Genomic DNA, 17117 nt, shown 5'->3' with positions numbered 1-17117 from the left:
GTTATGATTAACATTTTTTGCACATCTCTTTAATGTCTTTTAATTACTGTTTTTTATAACTGGTATTTTAGAAAAGTAATAGCTTAGTTTATAGATTATATTTGTGTTTCTTTTTTTTGGAGGGAGGGGTCAGTTGTGGGGCTTGAACTCTGGGCTTGGGTGCTATCCCTAATCTCTTCAGCTCAAGGGGAGGGTGCTACTGCCTGCGCCACAACGACACTTCTGGTTTTCTAGTGGTTTATTGGAGAAAAGAGTCTCATGGACTTACCTGCCCAGGCTGGCTTTGCAGCCTTCTGAGTAGCTAGGATTACAGGCGTGAGCCACTGGCACCCAGCTATATTTGTGTTTCTATCTGATTAAATTTACATTATACCTTTTTGATAGATTGAGGAATATCCCTTTATGTTTTTTATGAGGAAATAAATAATGCCTGTTTTTGTCCTTCATTGATATTACTTTTGACTGTAAAATGATATTGTCAACTTTCTCTACCATAATGTCATCATTTCCCCTTCATAATAAATATCTTGTGGATGCCAGGCGCTGGTGGCTCAGGAGGCTGAGATCTGAGGATCGCGGTTCAAAGCCAGCCCGGGCAGGAGAGACCGTGAGACTCTTATCTCCAATAAACCACCAGAAAACCGGAAGTGGCGCTGTAGCTCAAGTGGTAGAGCGCTCGCCTTGAGCTGAAGAGCTGAGGGACAGCCCCCAGGCCCAGAGTTCAAGCCCCACGACCAAAAATAAATAAATAAATAAATAAATATCTTGTGGGAAAATACTTTGAGAATGTGTAAATACCTTATTTCTCATCATATGTTCACATACTATTTTTTACATCCATTCTTAATTCTTGCTGGGAAGTTACTATTGTGGTTGCCAAGCAGTCATTTCTTTTTTCACACTCACTTTTTTCCTGTGTGTGTTATGTTACATTCAGTCTCATTTCTCCATTTGTAAAATGAACCTAATTAATGTAAAATGAGGATAGTATCCTACTAATAGAGTGTGTATAAGATATTTTAGTACAATTCTAAGCATATAATAAGCTCTCAAAAATAATTTTCTTTTGAAACTGCTTTACATGACAGGTATAGAAATATCTTTCACAATGTTTGAAAGATCATTGGAATTATTAATGTGTCAAATGTTTTATATCTACCACTATTTCATTTTTATTGTGGTTAGAAGTAATATTAACCTAAGACAGATATTTTTTGCATTAACTAACCAAAGACTTCTTACATAAATAGTAGTAACTTCTCATTTATTTTGTGAATAGGTAAACCTGTCATCAGTTAAACCTATCACTAGCTAGCTTCTTTTTTTTTTTTTCTTTCAGACTTATTCCAAGTACCCTTCATTTCTTTGCTCTAAATTTTGACGCTGGACTTTCCTTCACCGCATCCTGAAATTCTCTTTACTTCAGGGATTTTACATTTTTCAATCTCAAGTCCCACAAGTACTTCTCAAAATTTTTTATTTGAGTGGCTTACATTTTCTCTTAACTTTCTGATAAAGAGTGCAGGGAGACAAATACTCTTGAAACTTAACGTGTCCTTACTCTAGAGCAGTAGTTTGGCTGCGTATTGAATTCTAGGGAAAAAAATTATTTCCTTTAGAATCTTGAAGACTTTGGTATTGCATTATAATCTCTGGTCCTGGGCACTGTCCCTCAGCTCTTCAGCTCAAGGCTAGCGCTCTACCACCTGAGCCATAGCATCACTTCTGGCTTCTTCTGCTTATGTGGTGCTAAGGAATTGAACCCAGGGTCTCATGCATTTGAGGCAATAACTCTACCACTAAGCCACCTTTCCAGCCATCTCAAATGTTTTTAAGAAGTCTGATGTCTGATTATGTTGGGGGTTTTTGTTTGTTTGTTTTGGGGGGTCCAGTCGTGGGGCTTGAACTCTGGGCCTGGGTGCTGTCCCTCAGCTCTTCAGCTCAAGGCTAGCACTCTACCACTTGAGCCACAGCGCCACTTCCGGCTTTTTTTTTTCTGCTTCTGTGGTGCTGAGGAATCGAACCCAGGGCCTCAAGCACGCAAGGCCAGGGCTCTACCACTGAGTCACCTTCCCAGCCCTTTTTTTTTTTTCTTTCCTAAGCTTTTGTAAGTGGTCTACTTTTTCCTAAGATCTCATAATAAATAATAGTACTTAAGTAACAACTATTGCTTCACATGACTTAACTTTATACACATTGCCTTTCTTCCACTTCTCTCAACAGACTGATTCATTAGGTGGGCACTGGTGACTCATGCCTGTAATCCTAGCTACTCTGGAGGCTGAGATCTGAGAATAATGGGTCAAAGCCAGCCAGGGCAGGACTTATCTCCAATTAACCACCAGAAAACCCGAAGTGGCACTGTGGCTCAAATGATAGAACTTTCTCCTTGAGCTAAAGAGCTCAAGGAAAATGCCCAGGTCCAGAGTTCAAGCCCATGACCAAAAAAAGAATGTTTAATGATGTTGAAAATGAACTATACAACTTGTGTGAGAGAATGGGGAGAAAATCTGGGAGAGAATGAGGGAAGGGGGAAAGGGTGACATGTACAAAAAAAGAAATGTACTCATTACCAGACTTATGTAACTGTAGCCCCTCAGTATATCACGTTTATAGTAACAATAAAAAAAAAAGTAAAACAAAGAATACTTAATGAGCCTTAAAAAGTGCAGGAGTTAATCTAACAGTAATGAATCAAATAGATGTCCCCTCAGACATAAGATTACAGTAGTAGAGACAAAGTAAAATAAATAGCTTGATATAATGATGGCTCGTGCCTGTAATTATAGCTAATCAAGAAGCTAAAATCTGAAGATTGTGTTTCAAAGCCAGCCTAGGCAGAAAACTCCTTGAGTCTCTTAATCTCCAATTAATCACAGAAAAAGCTAAAATTTTGTCTGTGGCTTACTTGGTAGAGTGCTAGCCCTGAGCAAACAAAAACCTATGGAAATAGGATTGAAGTGGTTTAATAATTCTCATCATAGCTCAGAAAGTATTATCTGATTAAAATTTGTTACAAGATAGTAGTAACATCTCTATAATAGCATTTAACTTATGTGTAGATCACAAAAGGTTTACCACTAATTGGGTTATACAGGAGAAATAAATTGGTCATTTGTAAAACCTATAATACATTGGGCAGTATAATGTTATGGAATAAATTTCAAATGACAATACTCTTTTAGAAAGTGCTGCCATGGGGCTGGGAAGGTGGCTCAGTGGTAGAGCGCTTGCCTTGCATGCCTAAGGCCCTGGGTTCGATTCCTCAGCACCACATAAGCTAAAAGAAAAAAAGCCGGAAGTGGCGCTGTAGCTCAAGTGGTAGAGCGCTAGCCTTGGGCTGAAGAGCCGAGGGACAGCACCCAAGAGCAGAGTTCAGGCCCCACGACCGGACCAAAAAAAAAAAAAATAGAAAGTGCAGCCAGCTGCTGGTGGCTCACCCTTGTAATCCTAGCTACTCAGGAGGCTGAGATCTTAGGATCATGGTTCAAAGCCAGCCCAGGCAAGAAAGTCCACGAGACTCTTATGTCCAGTTAACCACCAGAAAACCGGAAGTGGCGTTGTGTCTCAAATGGTAGAGTGGTCGCTTTGAGCTGAAGAGCTCAGGGACAGTGCCCAAGCCCAGATTCAGGCCCCACAACTGACAAAAAAAGGAAAAGAATAAAGAAAGTGCAGCCTTAGTTTTACTGCTGATCAACTCTTATCTAGTTTAGAGACTAGATCTTGATTGGTTATATGAACAATGTATACTTTTATTCTCTCTATAAACTCCACATTTTATGCTGATACCATCAGATAGCTATTTTCTTGGTCTTTACTCCCATCTACATTCTTTCATGAAATCATTTTAATTTTAAGGTTTTAAGACTTCATTGGTAAATACTGTAATAAATGAATGAACTTGATTTTGAGACATGGTTGAGGACAGAGTAGGCTTCTGTATTAACTACTATTTAGATTGGTAAACACTATTTGACAAGTTTATATGAGAAGCAAGTTGTTTATCATAGGACAGTAGCTAGCTACTGAACATGTCTTTTTGCTTTCTCTGTCAAGGAATGTAGAACTAAATTAAGAGCTGCTTGAAACTGCTATATCATGTTATCCTATTCTCAGTTCTGTTTTTCTAGTGTTTTTCCCCCAACTTGTCTAGTTGATTGTGGAACAATGATTAGGGTGTGTATAAATGAGTAAGCCTAGCAATCTGTGGTCCTAGAACTCTAGTCAAGACTTCAGTTATTTGACCTTGGGCAAATTGGGCAATCTTTCTAAGCTTTAACTTCATCTGCAGAATGACATGGTTGACAAATCAAATATTTTTAGCTGTAGAACACTGTTTTCATGGGAAATAAATTGGAAGTCCAGTGAATATCCCCAAATTATAGTAGAACTGCTGTGTTTGGGCCTGTGCCATATTTGTAGAGAAACTGTTGAATTTTTTATCCAGAAAACATTAGCACTTTCTCTAGAAACAAACCCAACCTGACTGTACCACTTTTTCTATTCCTACACAGTTTTATATTTTATAGTGGGCCTTCCATTTAAATTTTTTTTTTGCTATCTTCATGAAAATTTTAAGTTTCTCTATAATGGATAAAAGTCTTGAGGATAATGAATGGAGTTTTAATCTTTTTTTTTTTTTTTTTTTTTGGTCGGTCGTGAGGCCTGAACTCTGGGCCTGACCGCTGTCTCTCAGCTCTTCAGCTGTAGACTAGCGCTCTACAACTTGAGCCTCAGCCTCACTTCCAGCTTTTTCTATTATGTGGTGCCGCAGAATCAAACCAAGGGCCTCATGCATGCAAGACAAGTGCTCTACCACTGAGCTACCTTCCCAGTCCCACATATTTTTATTTTTTTTTAATCAGTGGTTTACGAAATCACCTCAAGGACTTAATGATAATCCAGATTGCTGTGACCTACTCACACATGTTTCTGATTCAGTAGGTCCAGGATAAGACCAATAATTTGCCTTTTAAACAAGTTTCAGATGACTCAGGAATTATTCTTTAAGAACTACTATCCTATATCACTGTAAAAGATTTGTTTAATCATTTTTATTTTAAAAGTGATATCAAATCATATTGCTTAGAAAACAGTATCTATATAATATAAAACATTAAAGATAATATTTAGTTGACATACACACCTTTCAGTGTCTTGAAGTATAGTATGAAACTGGTTTGAGAGGTTTCCAATGTGTCAAGGGCTATCTGTATCTTTTGGCTTCTTGTGCTACTGTTGTGAGTATACTGATACTAATCCAGTAGCAATCAGGGTTTGTTTCAGCAAGAACGAAATTTTTCATGTCTAAAAACAATCCTCTCTTTTTGACATGCTGGCAGCATCTAAGAAGAAAATGTCAGAGTCAATATAGTACATTTACTGACAATCTACTCCTTTCCTATGTTGTAGAAAATGATTTGAAATTGGTTTTATCAAAAACAGAAACACTGGCCACTTAGAATGATAAAAGAATCGCTTTCAGCTTAGTCATTTTCCATTTATAAAGGGATACGTTCATAAAAATAATGAAAACTACAGAAAATCAAAACAATTACCCAGAAAAATAGTTGCATTTTGGCCATTTTTGATCTCAGGCTTAAAACAATTATGTCTAGTAGAACTGTTTTGTGTCTCATTAAGTAAAACTACTTAAGATAGTTTCAATAAAATATGGCCAAAATTTGGGAAGGTGGCTCAGTGGTAAAGTGCTTGCTTTGCATGTATAAGGCCCTGGGTTCGATTCCTCAGCACCACATAAGCAAAAAGAAAAAAGCCAGAAGTGGCGCTGTGGCTCAAGTGGTAGAGCACTCTAGCCTACTAGACTGGACCCCCCCCCCCAAAAAAAAAAATGGCCAAAATAGCATTTCTGTTAATGTAGGTGCTATATCACATGATAGTTTATTATATGTAGTGCTTTTTTTGCATACTAAAAATATTATTTTTAATTGAAAGTATAGACAAAGAAAGCTTTATTTAGCCAGGTGTTGGTGGCTCACACCTGTAATCCTAGCTACTCAGCAGGCTGAGATCTGAGGATCATGGTTCAAAGCCAGCCCAGGCAGCGAAGTCTATGAGACTCTTGTCTCCAATAAACTACCAGAAAACCAAAAGTGGTGCTGTGGCGCAACTGGTAAGAGTGCTAGCCTTGAGCTGACGAGTTCAGGGACAGTGCCTAAGCCCAGAGTTCAAGCCCCACAACTGACAAAAAAAAAGAAAAGAATTAGCTTTATTTGCCCTAATTATTTTTTAAAGATGAGCACAAGGAATATTTATTGCAATAATTTGACAAAAAATAAGCCAGAGTTTGAATTTAAATAATTTTATTACCTTTAACATCACAATCAAAGAAAGCATATATGTGTATGTTTATATTTATGTATACACATGCTAAACATACACTATACTGAGCTGTACCCCTAGCCCTGCTCCTCACATTGACCTGGTTTATAAAACTCAAACTTCTATGTTAGGTAGGTGGATAGATATCCCAGGGTGGTTACAAAACTCACTATTTTCCTGCCTCAGTCTCTTGAGTGCTAGGATTGCAGCCATGAGCCATCATCCCAGGCTCATAATTTAATTTTAAAACTAAAAAAATATTTTAAAGAAATTGGTTAGCACATTCTACAACTTACCTTTTTTTTTTTTTCCAATAGAAGAGACTCCTTAGATTGTATAAAATTTATATAAATGAAAGCTGGGACCTAGTAGCTAAGACCTATAATTCTAGCTACTCAGTAGGCTGAGATCTGGAGGGTTATGATTTGATGTCTCCTGGCCAGAAACATTTGCTTTAGACTTTATCTCCAAATTAGCAGCAAAAAAACATGGTTGGAGGTATAGCTCAAGTGGTTGAGCAACACTAAGTCATGAGTCTCTTTTTCAAATTACAAAAGGTTTACCTCAAGGTATTTCTTTTCAAATAGCTTCACATTTTCCAAACTGTACTTGGAGATACTCCAAGATAGTTCAGTAAAATTATCAAATTGCTAAAGGATGTATTTTGCGGGGGGGAGGGGAGGGTCCAGTCGTGGGGCCTGAACTCTGGACCTGGGCACTGTCCCTCAGCTCTTTAGTCCAAGTCTAGCGCTCTACCACTTGAGCCACAGCGCCACTTCCGGCTTTTTTTTTCCTTTTGGCTTATGTGGTGCTGGGGAATCACCCAGGGCCTCATGCATACAAGGCAAGCGCTCTACCACTGAGCCACCTTCCCAGCCTAAGGATGTATTTTTTTTTTACATGAGTTTCAACCCTAGACTGTGCTACATTTTTCTGATATGATGTCATTTGGGGGGAATGATAAAAGTATCCCTACTAAAAAACAATAAAACTGAGTTCAGTTGGAATGCAAAGCTTGCATTGTTGTGCAAGAGCACACAAATCCCATTAGCATGTATTGTGGTAACTTTTGAATTTAAAGGTTTAAAGTGGTGTTTTTTTTTGTTTTTTGTTTTTGTCAGTTGTAGGGCCTGAACTCTGGGCCTGGGCACTGCCCCTGAGCTCTTCAGTTAAAGACAAGCACTTTACCACTTGAGCACAGCGTCACTTCCAGGTTCAAACTTTTTGGGTTTTTTTTGTTTGTTTGTTTTGTTTTTGGGGTCCGGTCATGAGACCTGAACTCTGGGCCTGGGCGCTGTCCCTCAGCTCTTCAGCTCAAGGCTAGCACTCTACCACTTGAGCCACAGCGCCACTTCCAGGTTTTTTCTTTTTGCTTATGTGGTGTTGAGGAATCGAACCCAGGGCCTCATGCATGCAAGGCAAGCGCTCTACCACTGAGCCACCTTCCCAGCCCCAGGTTCAAACTTTTTTTATATGTCGGTATATATTTTTTTCAAACTTGGTATCACTTAATAAAGATGGTACTTATTAAGTTGCTTGGACCTACTTGTTCAAAAGCAGAAGTGTTAGGCATTTGTTGGACACTGAAAAACTGCAAACGTTCTGTGAATTGAGAAAGTTTCAGGTCCTGTGAGCCAAAGAGGGTTGTCTAACTCTAAAATGAATATATTCTTTCATGAGCATGTGAAAATGTAGCAGTTTTCCTTTTTCCATTTTTCTGAATAGCATTTCAGTAACATGAGAATTTATATAGAGTCTCAGTAAAACTTTATTAGTTCAAAAATTCTTTTGGTAGTATGGAGGTTTTGAACTCAGGGCCATATACTTACTGAGTTTGTTTGATCAGCTTGTGCTCTACCAGTTGAGGCCTCTAGGCCTGATTTTTCCTGGTTATTTTAGAAATCGAATCTAGCATACTCTTCTGTCCCAGCTGTCCTGGATGCTGGGACAGGCATGAGCGACTGATGTCTGGCTTTTATTTGCTCAAATGTTTTTCAATTAGCTGTACACTAATACTTTATGCTGTAGCCAACAACAACAAAATAAGAAATGCCTTGCCCTTAAGTTTAGTCAAGTGAGAATGGTAAGACACATTCAGGTTGCTTGTGTTGTTAAGTAAATTAAATACTTTAGGTTATGTACTTTATAATATTACCTGTTAGGGAAAGTCATAAAAGAATGAGTACATTCTTGGTGGCAATGAAGAAAGCACACTCAGGGCCTTGCATTTGTAAGGCAGGCAGTATAGTAGTAGAAGATGTGTCAGATAGAAGAAACAGCCTAACAACTCAGAAGATTTATTTTGGGAGAAACAAATCATTTCTGTGATTGAAGCAAGGACATATGTTATGGAGAAATGGAGCTTACAGCTGGTTTACTGTGCAAGTTGGAGTGCTTTGTGGCGCTTTGAATGCCGGGGTGTGAGGCATTTGGATTTAATTTACAAGGAAAAGAATGATTAGGGTGATTAATCTGTCAGCAGGATATAGGATGATTAAATCATGGAGAGAGGAGACTGGGAGAGCTTTTGGAAAAGAGAATGATGGATTTTGTTTTATGTATTTATATTTCAAAGGATCAAAGTTAAGCACATTTTTGTTCATCATTGTAAACTAACAGCTGTAATATAGAACTTGCCATTCCTGGAGCAGAAAGGGACTTTCTAATATTCTTGGTATCCCTGCCCCCCCCCCCCCATCCCCCTCATGCCCTGGGTGCTGTCCCTCAGCGCTTCAGCTCAAGGTGAGCTCTCTGCCACTTGAGCCATAACACCACTTCTGGTTTCCTGGTGATTAATTGGATTTAAGCCTGCTTGAGCTGGCTTTGAACTGTGATCCTCAGATCTCAGTCTTCTGAGTAGCTAGGATTATAGGTGTGAGCCGGTAGCACCCAGCTTATTCCTGATATTTCTATAGTAATAATATTCTAACAAAGAGATGTATAGAATGTATACTACATTCCTAGCACTGTAATAGAACCCTTTTAATTCACACAGCAAAATCTTGAGATTTTATTACCTCAATTTGCAGATGAGAACAATAACACCTAAAGAAGTTGCCCAAGTCACATAGTTAGCAATTAGACAGATTGGCACACGTATTTAAAAAATTATGTGTACAGCTGTGGACTGGTAACTCACTCCTATAATCCTTACAACTTGTGGGGCTGAGTTCTGAAGATTGCCCTTCAAAACCAGCCTATGCAAACAAATCTTGGAAACATTTATTGTCAGTTAACTAGCAAAAAGCTAGTTTTGGAGGTATAGCTCAAATGGTAAAGTGACAAGATTGAGCCAAAAAAAACTCAAGTAGAGGCCCTGCGCGTTCAAGCCCCAAAATAATACCAAAAATAAATAAACAGGCATTTATTTCCAGCTCCTGGGAAAGCTGAGCAAAGGAACTAGCATCTAGCCAGGGAAGTATATAGCAAGACTTAATGATATAGTAAAAACAAGACAGACAAGTATACTTGTTTGTTTACATTTCAGAGAATTGAATTAATCTTTTTTATATCCTATCGGACTGTCAACATTTGACTTAGTTATATCTATTCTTAGTGGGTTTTTTTTCATATCATTCCCAATCCCTAATACTAACCTCTTCGAACAGAAGATGACCTATGTTCATACATTTTGATGTTTCCTGATTATACTATATTTATAAGTACAAGCTATCCATTTTATCCAGTTTGTAATCTCTGTACAATAATTTGCATTCACTGCATTCTCCATAGCTTTCCTGCTAGAAATATACTTCTAGGATGTCTATATTCTATTTTATAGTTTTCAGCAAACCTGATGGATATCCTCCTATGCATGCTTTTACAACCTATGTTTTGTTTTGTTTTGTTTTGTTTTTTTTGTTTTGCCAGTCCTAGAGCTTGAACTCTTGGCCTGGGCTATGTCTCTGAGCTTCTTTTGCTCAAAACCAGCAATGTACCAGTTGATCCACAGCACCACTTCCAGCTTTTTTCTGAGTAGTTTCTGAGTAGTCTCCAGTAGGAGACAAGAGTTTCACAGATTTGCCTGCCCCAGCTAGCTTCAAACTGAGATCCTCAGATCTCAGTCTCTGGATTATAGGCATGAGCCAACAATGCCTGGCCCCATGCTCTTTGTGTGTGTGTGTCTGTGTGTCTGTGTCTGTGTCTGTATCTGGATATCTGTGTGTGAATTGTGGGACTTGAACTCTGGGCCTGGGTGCTTTCCCTGAGCAATTCAGCTCAAGGCTTGTGCTCTACCACTTGAGCCATAGTGCCACTTCCAGTTTTCTGGTGGTTATTTGGGGATGAGTCTCATGGACTTTCCTGACTGGGTGATCCTCAGATCTCAGCCTCCTGAGTAGCTAGGATTACCAGCATGAGCCACCAGTGCCCAGCTTTCTTTTAACTTTGGTTATTTTTCCTTTTTATTTTATTGATTTTACATTTATGTGGTACCAAGGAATCCAACTCAGGGCCTCATGCATGCTAGCATTGTACCAATGCAAGCATTGTACCACCAAGCCCTGTCCAACCCATGCTCTTTTGTTTTATGATTGATTTTGAGGGAGTAATATGAGCTAGGTAAAAATAAATAAATACATGAGCTTCTTTAATTTTTTGTTTTTGTTTTGGTGGTCCTGAGGTTTGAGCTTAATGGCCTTACGCTTGGTGGACTGGTAGTCTGTCACTTGAAACATGGTCCCAGCCCATTTTCACTGTAGCTGTTTTTTTGTATGGTGTTTTCACCTGATGCAAGCCATGGGACTATGTTTCTGCTGCCTATTAATCCAGGCAGCACAAGGATATTGATTGAGATTGGATTTTTATTTCTTACCTCAAGTGGCCTCAAAGTATGGTCTTCCCAATCTCCATCTCCTAAATAGCTTAGAGGGAGTTGCATACCACACTCAGTTGGGAGTATTTTAATTCTTAAAAAAACAAGCATGTGGAATACATGGTTGCATTCTTGCTTCCAAAAAGAGACATGTAAGGCAGGAAGATCTAAGTGAATTATTCCCTTCTATTTCTTTGATGCATTACATTACATTCAGTCAAAGATATAACTTTACATCATTCACTAGTATATTTGGTCTGGATTTGTTTTAGTAATTCTGTTGTCATTCATATGAAATAGTGCATATCATAATATTGATATTGTAAATGATTTATACATTATCTTAATGGTTGTCAAAGCCAGTATTTTCCTTAGAAGCAGTTATAAACTGTTGTCATAATTCATTTTGATTCTGCTACTCCTACAAGGAAATAGATTTTACATTCTCTGGGAGATTCACAAAATATGTAAGACACATTAAGATGAGGAAACACGGTATATGGTTGTTATATTTCTTTTTTTTAACCTCTGATTTATTCATTTTCTACTAACGCACCTGAGTTGCAGCACTGAAGGCAGGCTGACTATGCTCTTTTAACCACACATCCTTCTTTAACTTCTTTAAATAGTGATTTATCCATAATCCCTAATTTCATATTTAATTTGTTCTTGTCTGAGACTTACTCATCAAAGTTTCATAGATTCAATCCCAGCTGTGTATCTATTATTACTCTTTTTTTTGGGTCCAGTTGTGGGGCCTGAACTCTGGGCCTGGGCGCTGTCCCTCAGCTCTTCAGCTCAAGGCTAGCACTCTACCACTTGAGCCACAGCACCACTTCCGGCCTTTTTCTTTTTGCTTATGTGGTGCTGAGGAATCGAACCCAGGGCCTCATGCTTGCAAGGCAAGCACTCTACCACTGAGCCACCTTCCCAGCCCCCTCTGTTATTACTCTTATTTATTTATTTTTAATACTTTTTTGTTGGTCCTGGGGCTTGAACTCTGGGCATTGTCCCTCAGCTCTTCATTCAGCTCAAGGTGAGTGCTCTACCACTTGTACCACAGCTCCACTTCCGTTTTCTGAGTGGTCTATTGGAGATAAAAGTCTCATGGCCTTTCCTGCCCTGGCTGGCTTTGAACCACGATCCTCAGATCTCAGTCTCCTGAGTAGCTAGGATTACAAGCATGAGCCACCGGTGCCTGGCTACTCTTATTTATTCAATTAAGCTTATCATTATTTATATAAACATCTCCTGTTTATACAGACATTTACTTCAAATGCACAAAATATTTTATCAGAACAGTATTCAACCATCTCACCAAATTTAAAAACAAATAGCAGTTTCCATAATTAATCTGCCCAATTATAACACTTTCCATTTTTATTTTGTCCCTTTTAGTCCTTTTTAAGCCATTGATTTAATCATACTAATATGTTATGATTATAAACATAGGTTATAATTATGCTGCTTATATATTATTTTTATGTCTTATTTCATTGAACATTGGTATGGCATAGACATTTTCTACTCTACGCATAAAAAATTATCCACTAGTGTATTCAATGAAAAGTGGATGAACTCAGAAATGTTCAAATCCTAATAACATCTGTTTCTGCCTGGATATTTTCCTAAACAAAGGCCAAGCTCGATTTTTTTCTCTATCACATGGTGTATCCACTACTTATAATTATACTCATGGTTAGTTCACATAGTTTTATTTTCTTTTGAGTCAATAAAGCCTTACACTTCAAAGGTTAATATCCCCTTAAGTTTACAAAGCTGTATATGTGTACATGTTCATGTCTATTCTTCATATAATTGTTAATAGAAATAAGAGTTTTTGTACTTTGGTAAAGATAATTATAAAACATTCTCAGTGATCACCCTGAATTAAGGTAAACACTTAAAAGTAGCAATTTTGATCCTTCTCTTTAAGTTCAATAAAAAAAATTCTATTCCTAACATTTATTCCCCTGTGTATAAACCCTCTTACAATTTCTTAGAGGGGTTGAGATTTCTAAGTACTGGGTTAATAGTCTTTGGCTCGACCTTAATCTTTCCCTGTCACTCTTATCTCTGCTTTTTTATTTTGTTCTCCAGTGTAGTAAATAAAAATGTCCCACTACATTCTTAATTCTGATTAATATTACTTATCCTATGAGTGTTGAAGTATACTTTGTATTTGGCTGTTTATTAGACAGACACTAACAGGATAAACTGCTTTGTAGGCAAAAATCCATAATTAGAAAATGGCAAGGTTTTCTTAATAGTATACTTTTCCAAACTTATATACATGTAAACTGTTAACTTGTCTTTATTGTAAACCTGACATGTGAAAAAATTCTTTTATAATGACACTGTTTTTACTTTGGGTGATACTGTAATCTGACTCATGAGGCCTAGCAACAGCTATAAATCTAGGAGCAAAATTATGGTTGGCATCAATATTAACAGACTTTGCAATCTAACAGAGCAAAATTCCCAAATTATTTGAATTCTAAATATTTACTTAAAAAATAAGCATTCTAAGAAAATAATTAATTTGAATTGTGAATTTACCCCTTATTTAAAAGCTAATAGGCTTTTGCCTACCTTTCTTTATAAAATTAACAAATTTGAGGTTATATTATCCCCATTACAATATTCTTGTATTACATTTCAAAGTAAAACACACAACATGCACACATTTGGAATAAGGCCAAATTTAGTCTCCAGAGGTATACTGTTCTGTACCTTAAATTACAATCAGATGTATTTGAGCACAGATCAAATTTTCAGTTTGAAGTTGGTGAGAGCTTAATTATTTGACCAGGTTACTATTTATGTAGACCATTCTGTGGCTGTCTGTGGTTAATCCACAGCTGGCAAAATGCTAGCTCTGGGAGGTTTCTATTTCATGCTACAATATTTGGAAGAGGGAAATAAAGAGGGAAAACTTTAAATTCTCCCTATTACACAAAGAACTAAAAAAGCAAATACATACATGCTAATATGGAAACAAGACATTTGTGTAAACTGTTCCTTTTTAATTCCCCAAATGATAGAAATAGCAAAAGAAAGTAGCTTGGATATTCATAGTTTGCAGGTTTCATGATATTTGTCTGAAAAAGAAAGGCTAAAACATTTCTAAAAACAGTGATACTGGGCTGGATACTGGAGGCTTCAACCTGTAATCCTAGCCACTCAGGATGCTGAGACCTGATTTATAGGTAGCCTGGACAGAAAAGTCTTCAAGACTTTTTTTTTTTTTTTTTTGTCGGTCGTGGGGCTTGAACTCTGGGCCTGGGCGCTGTCCCTCAGCTCTTCAGCTCAAGGCGAGCGCTCTACCACTTAAGCTACAGCGCCACTTCCGGTTTTCTGGTGGTTTATTGGAGATAGGAGTCTCACGGTCTCTCCTGCCCGGGCTGGCTTTGAACCGCGATCCTCAGATCTCAGCCTCCTGAGTAGCTAGGATTACAGGCGTGAGCCACCAGCGCCCGGCTCTGCAAGACTTTTATCTCCAATTAACCAGCAAAATGTTGGGCTCAGGTGGTAAAGCACCAAAAGCCTGACAGGAAAACCAAGGCAGTACTCAGAAGTGTTGATTACTGCCAAAAATAAAAACGAAAATACTATATGACACCTAAAACTTGACACATTTTAAAATAACAATGTTAATAAGGAATTGATGGGTTCGAATTTTTTAAATGAAAAACCTATTTTATATAGGAAAATGTCATTTTTATTGGAATTTCAATATAATTTTTATAATATTTAATGTGATAAAGAGACAAAGGAAAGAAAATCCATTGTAGGGGTTGAGACTGATACTCCTATAACATAAAACAGATTAGTAAGAGAAAAGCACAACAAATTTAACACAGTTTTATGTGACATGGGAGCCTTCAGAAATGATCATCATTCAATTCAAAATATGAAAATGATTGAAAAAGATCTATTTTTCTTTTTAAACATAACCTTGCATGGATGTAAATGGTTAGGCCCTCAGTTACAGTAGTAGTTGTGCAACTATATTTTGCTTGTTAGCTTGTTTAAATAAGGTCTCACTATGTAGCCCAAGCTGGCCTCAAGCTTGTAATTCTCTTACCACAGCTTCCTCAGTGCTGGGATTCTAGGTGTTTGCCACACTGGTTACATGTGCAGCTTTGGGGGTTTTTTGTTGTTGTTTTTGTTGTTGTTGTTGTTTGGTTGGTCGTGTGGCTTGAACTCTGGGCCTGGGCGCTGTCCCTCAGCTCTTCAGCTCAAGGCTAGCACTCTACCATTTGCGCCATAGTGCCACTTCTGGTTTTCTGGTAGTATATTGGAGATAAGAGTTTCACAGACTTTCCTGCCCAGGCTGGTTTTGAACCACAGTCCTCAGATCTCAGCCTCCTCAGTAGCTAGGATTACAGGCGTGAGCCACCTATGCCCAGCTACATGCGCAGCTTTCAAAGAAATTTCTTGAATATTTTCAAGAATATTTCTTAATGGTTTGTGTAAACTTGTAGAAGTTTATACAAATTACAGGCATAAGCCACTGGCTCCCAGCTCCAAATCTACTTTTTAACTTGCCACTTAATGCCCTTTTTTACTTAAATCACCTTTGCAGGTTCATTTTCATTGGCTGTGCTTTGCGTTTCTAAATATTTATATCTGCTCATTGCACAATACCATGGAAACCAATTTCCTACATATGTATCTATGCCATCTAAAAAGCATTACTGTGTTTCAGGGAGGGAAGCCTGGCTTAAGTGGTAGGAGACTTGCCTAGCAAACACAGGTACTGAGTTCAAACCTCAGGACCTGAAAACAAAATTTTAATGTCTATTGTCTTAAATGAAACCTTTTAAATATTTTATCTTTTGTGGACTCAGTATTCTTTTGGTATTAAGCATATAAATCTAATATGAAATAAGAACTGTTTAATATCTGAAGTAATGGTATGTATCAAGCATTTCATGCTCATATTTTTCCTAGCTAAATGTAGCCACAGTCACCCTGGTGTTTTGTAATTGCATTTGATGTGGGCTTTTTTATTGTTATATAGGTTTTTGTTTGTTTGTTTGGTTGGTTGGTCATAGGGCTTGAATTCTGGGCCTGGGTGCTGTCCTTCTGCTCTTCAGCTCAGGGGTAGCACTCTACCACTTGAGCTGTAGTGCCACTTTCAGTATTCTAGTAGTTTATTGGAGATAAGATTTCACAGACTTTCCTGCCTGGGCTGGCTGTGAACTTTCGTTCCTCAGATCTTAGCTTCCTGAGTAGCTAGGATTACAGGCGTGAGCCCCACTTGCTATAGGCTTCTTTTATTCTCAGTGGGAGTGACTATGGAGATGATGCTTTTAATTTTTTCCCTTCTTTTCTTTCTTTTTTATGCAGGGTTTTTTCCTTACAGTTTCCCCGGAGTCTGTATTAAAAGTGGCTCACCATGCTTCTGACAACAACAGGATTTTCACTTTGAATCTCTCTGCACCATTTATATGCCAATTCTACAAGGAATCCTTAATGAAAGTTATGCCCTACGTTGACATACTTTTTGGAAATGAGATGGTAAGTTACCTTTTTTTATTCACAGTAGCCCAAAGTAGAAACAAATTAATTTTTCATTAAACACTATTCCTTATATAGATACAATGAAATATTATTCAGTATAATTTATTATTAATATTTTTGTCTCAACATTTTATGTACCAAACTAATAATAATGAATAAAACAGAAAATAGGAGATAGTATTTATAATTTATATGTCTGATATGGAGTTAATATCCAGAATATTGAACTAAGGGACAATTCAACAGTGAGCAAATAAAACAACCAAATTAATAACATGGTCAGAGGACTTAAGAAGTTATACAAATGGCCATTAAATACATGAAAATATTCTGGACATTTCTAATCATTATAAAAGTTAAGTGAAACCAAAATTAAACACTATTTCACACCCATCATCAAGGTAATTGGAACCCTATGTATTGTGGTGAGTAT

The 17117-nt window shown here is 37.6% G+C and overlaps 1 protein-coding gene across 2 annotated transcripts in view; it reads left to right on the top strand.

Moving 5' to 3' along the window:
- The window catches only part of Adk (adenosine kinase), a 411200-nt gene that overhangs the window by 242401 nt on the left and 151682 nt on the right, over positions 1-17117 (top strand). For both annotated transcript variants that reach the window (XM_042690120.1, XM_042690121.1), the window contains exon 7: positions 16511-16681. In XM_042690120.1, coding sequence (XP_042546054.1) covers positions 16511-16681 — 171 coding nt within the window. The remainder of the gene's footprint in view (positions 1-16510; positions 16682-17117) is intronic.

Source organism: Dipodomys spectabilis, unplaced genomic scaffold (assembly GCF_019054845.1).
Source record: "Dipodomys spectabilis isolate Male_0828 unplaced genomic scaffold, ASM1905484v1 ptg000136l, whole genome shotgun sequence".
NCBI lineage: Eukaryota > Metazoa > Chordata > Mammalia > Rodentia > Heteromyidae > Dipodomys > Dipodomys spectabilis.
The sequence above is the reverse complement of the archived record's forward strand: the minus strand, read 5'-3'. Positions and strand labels throughout refer to the sequence as shown.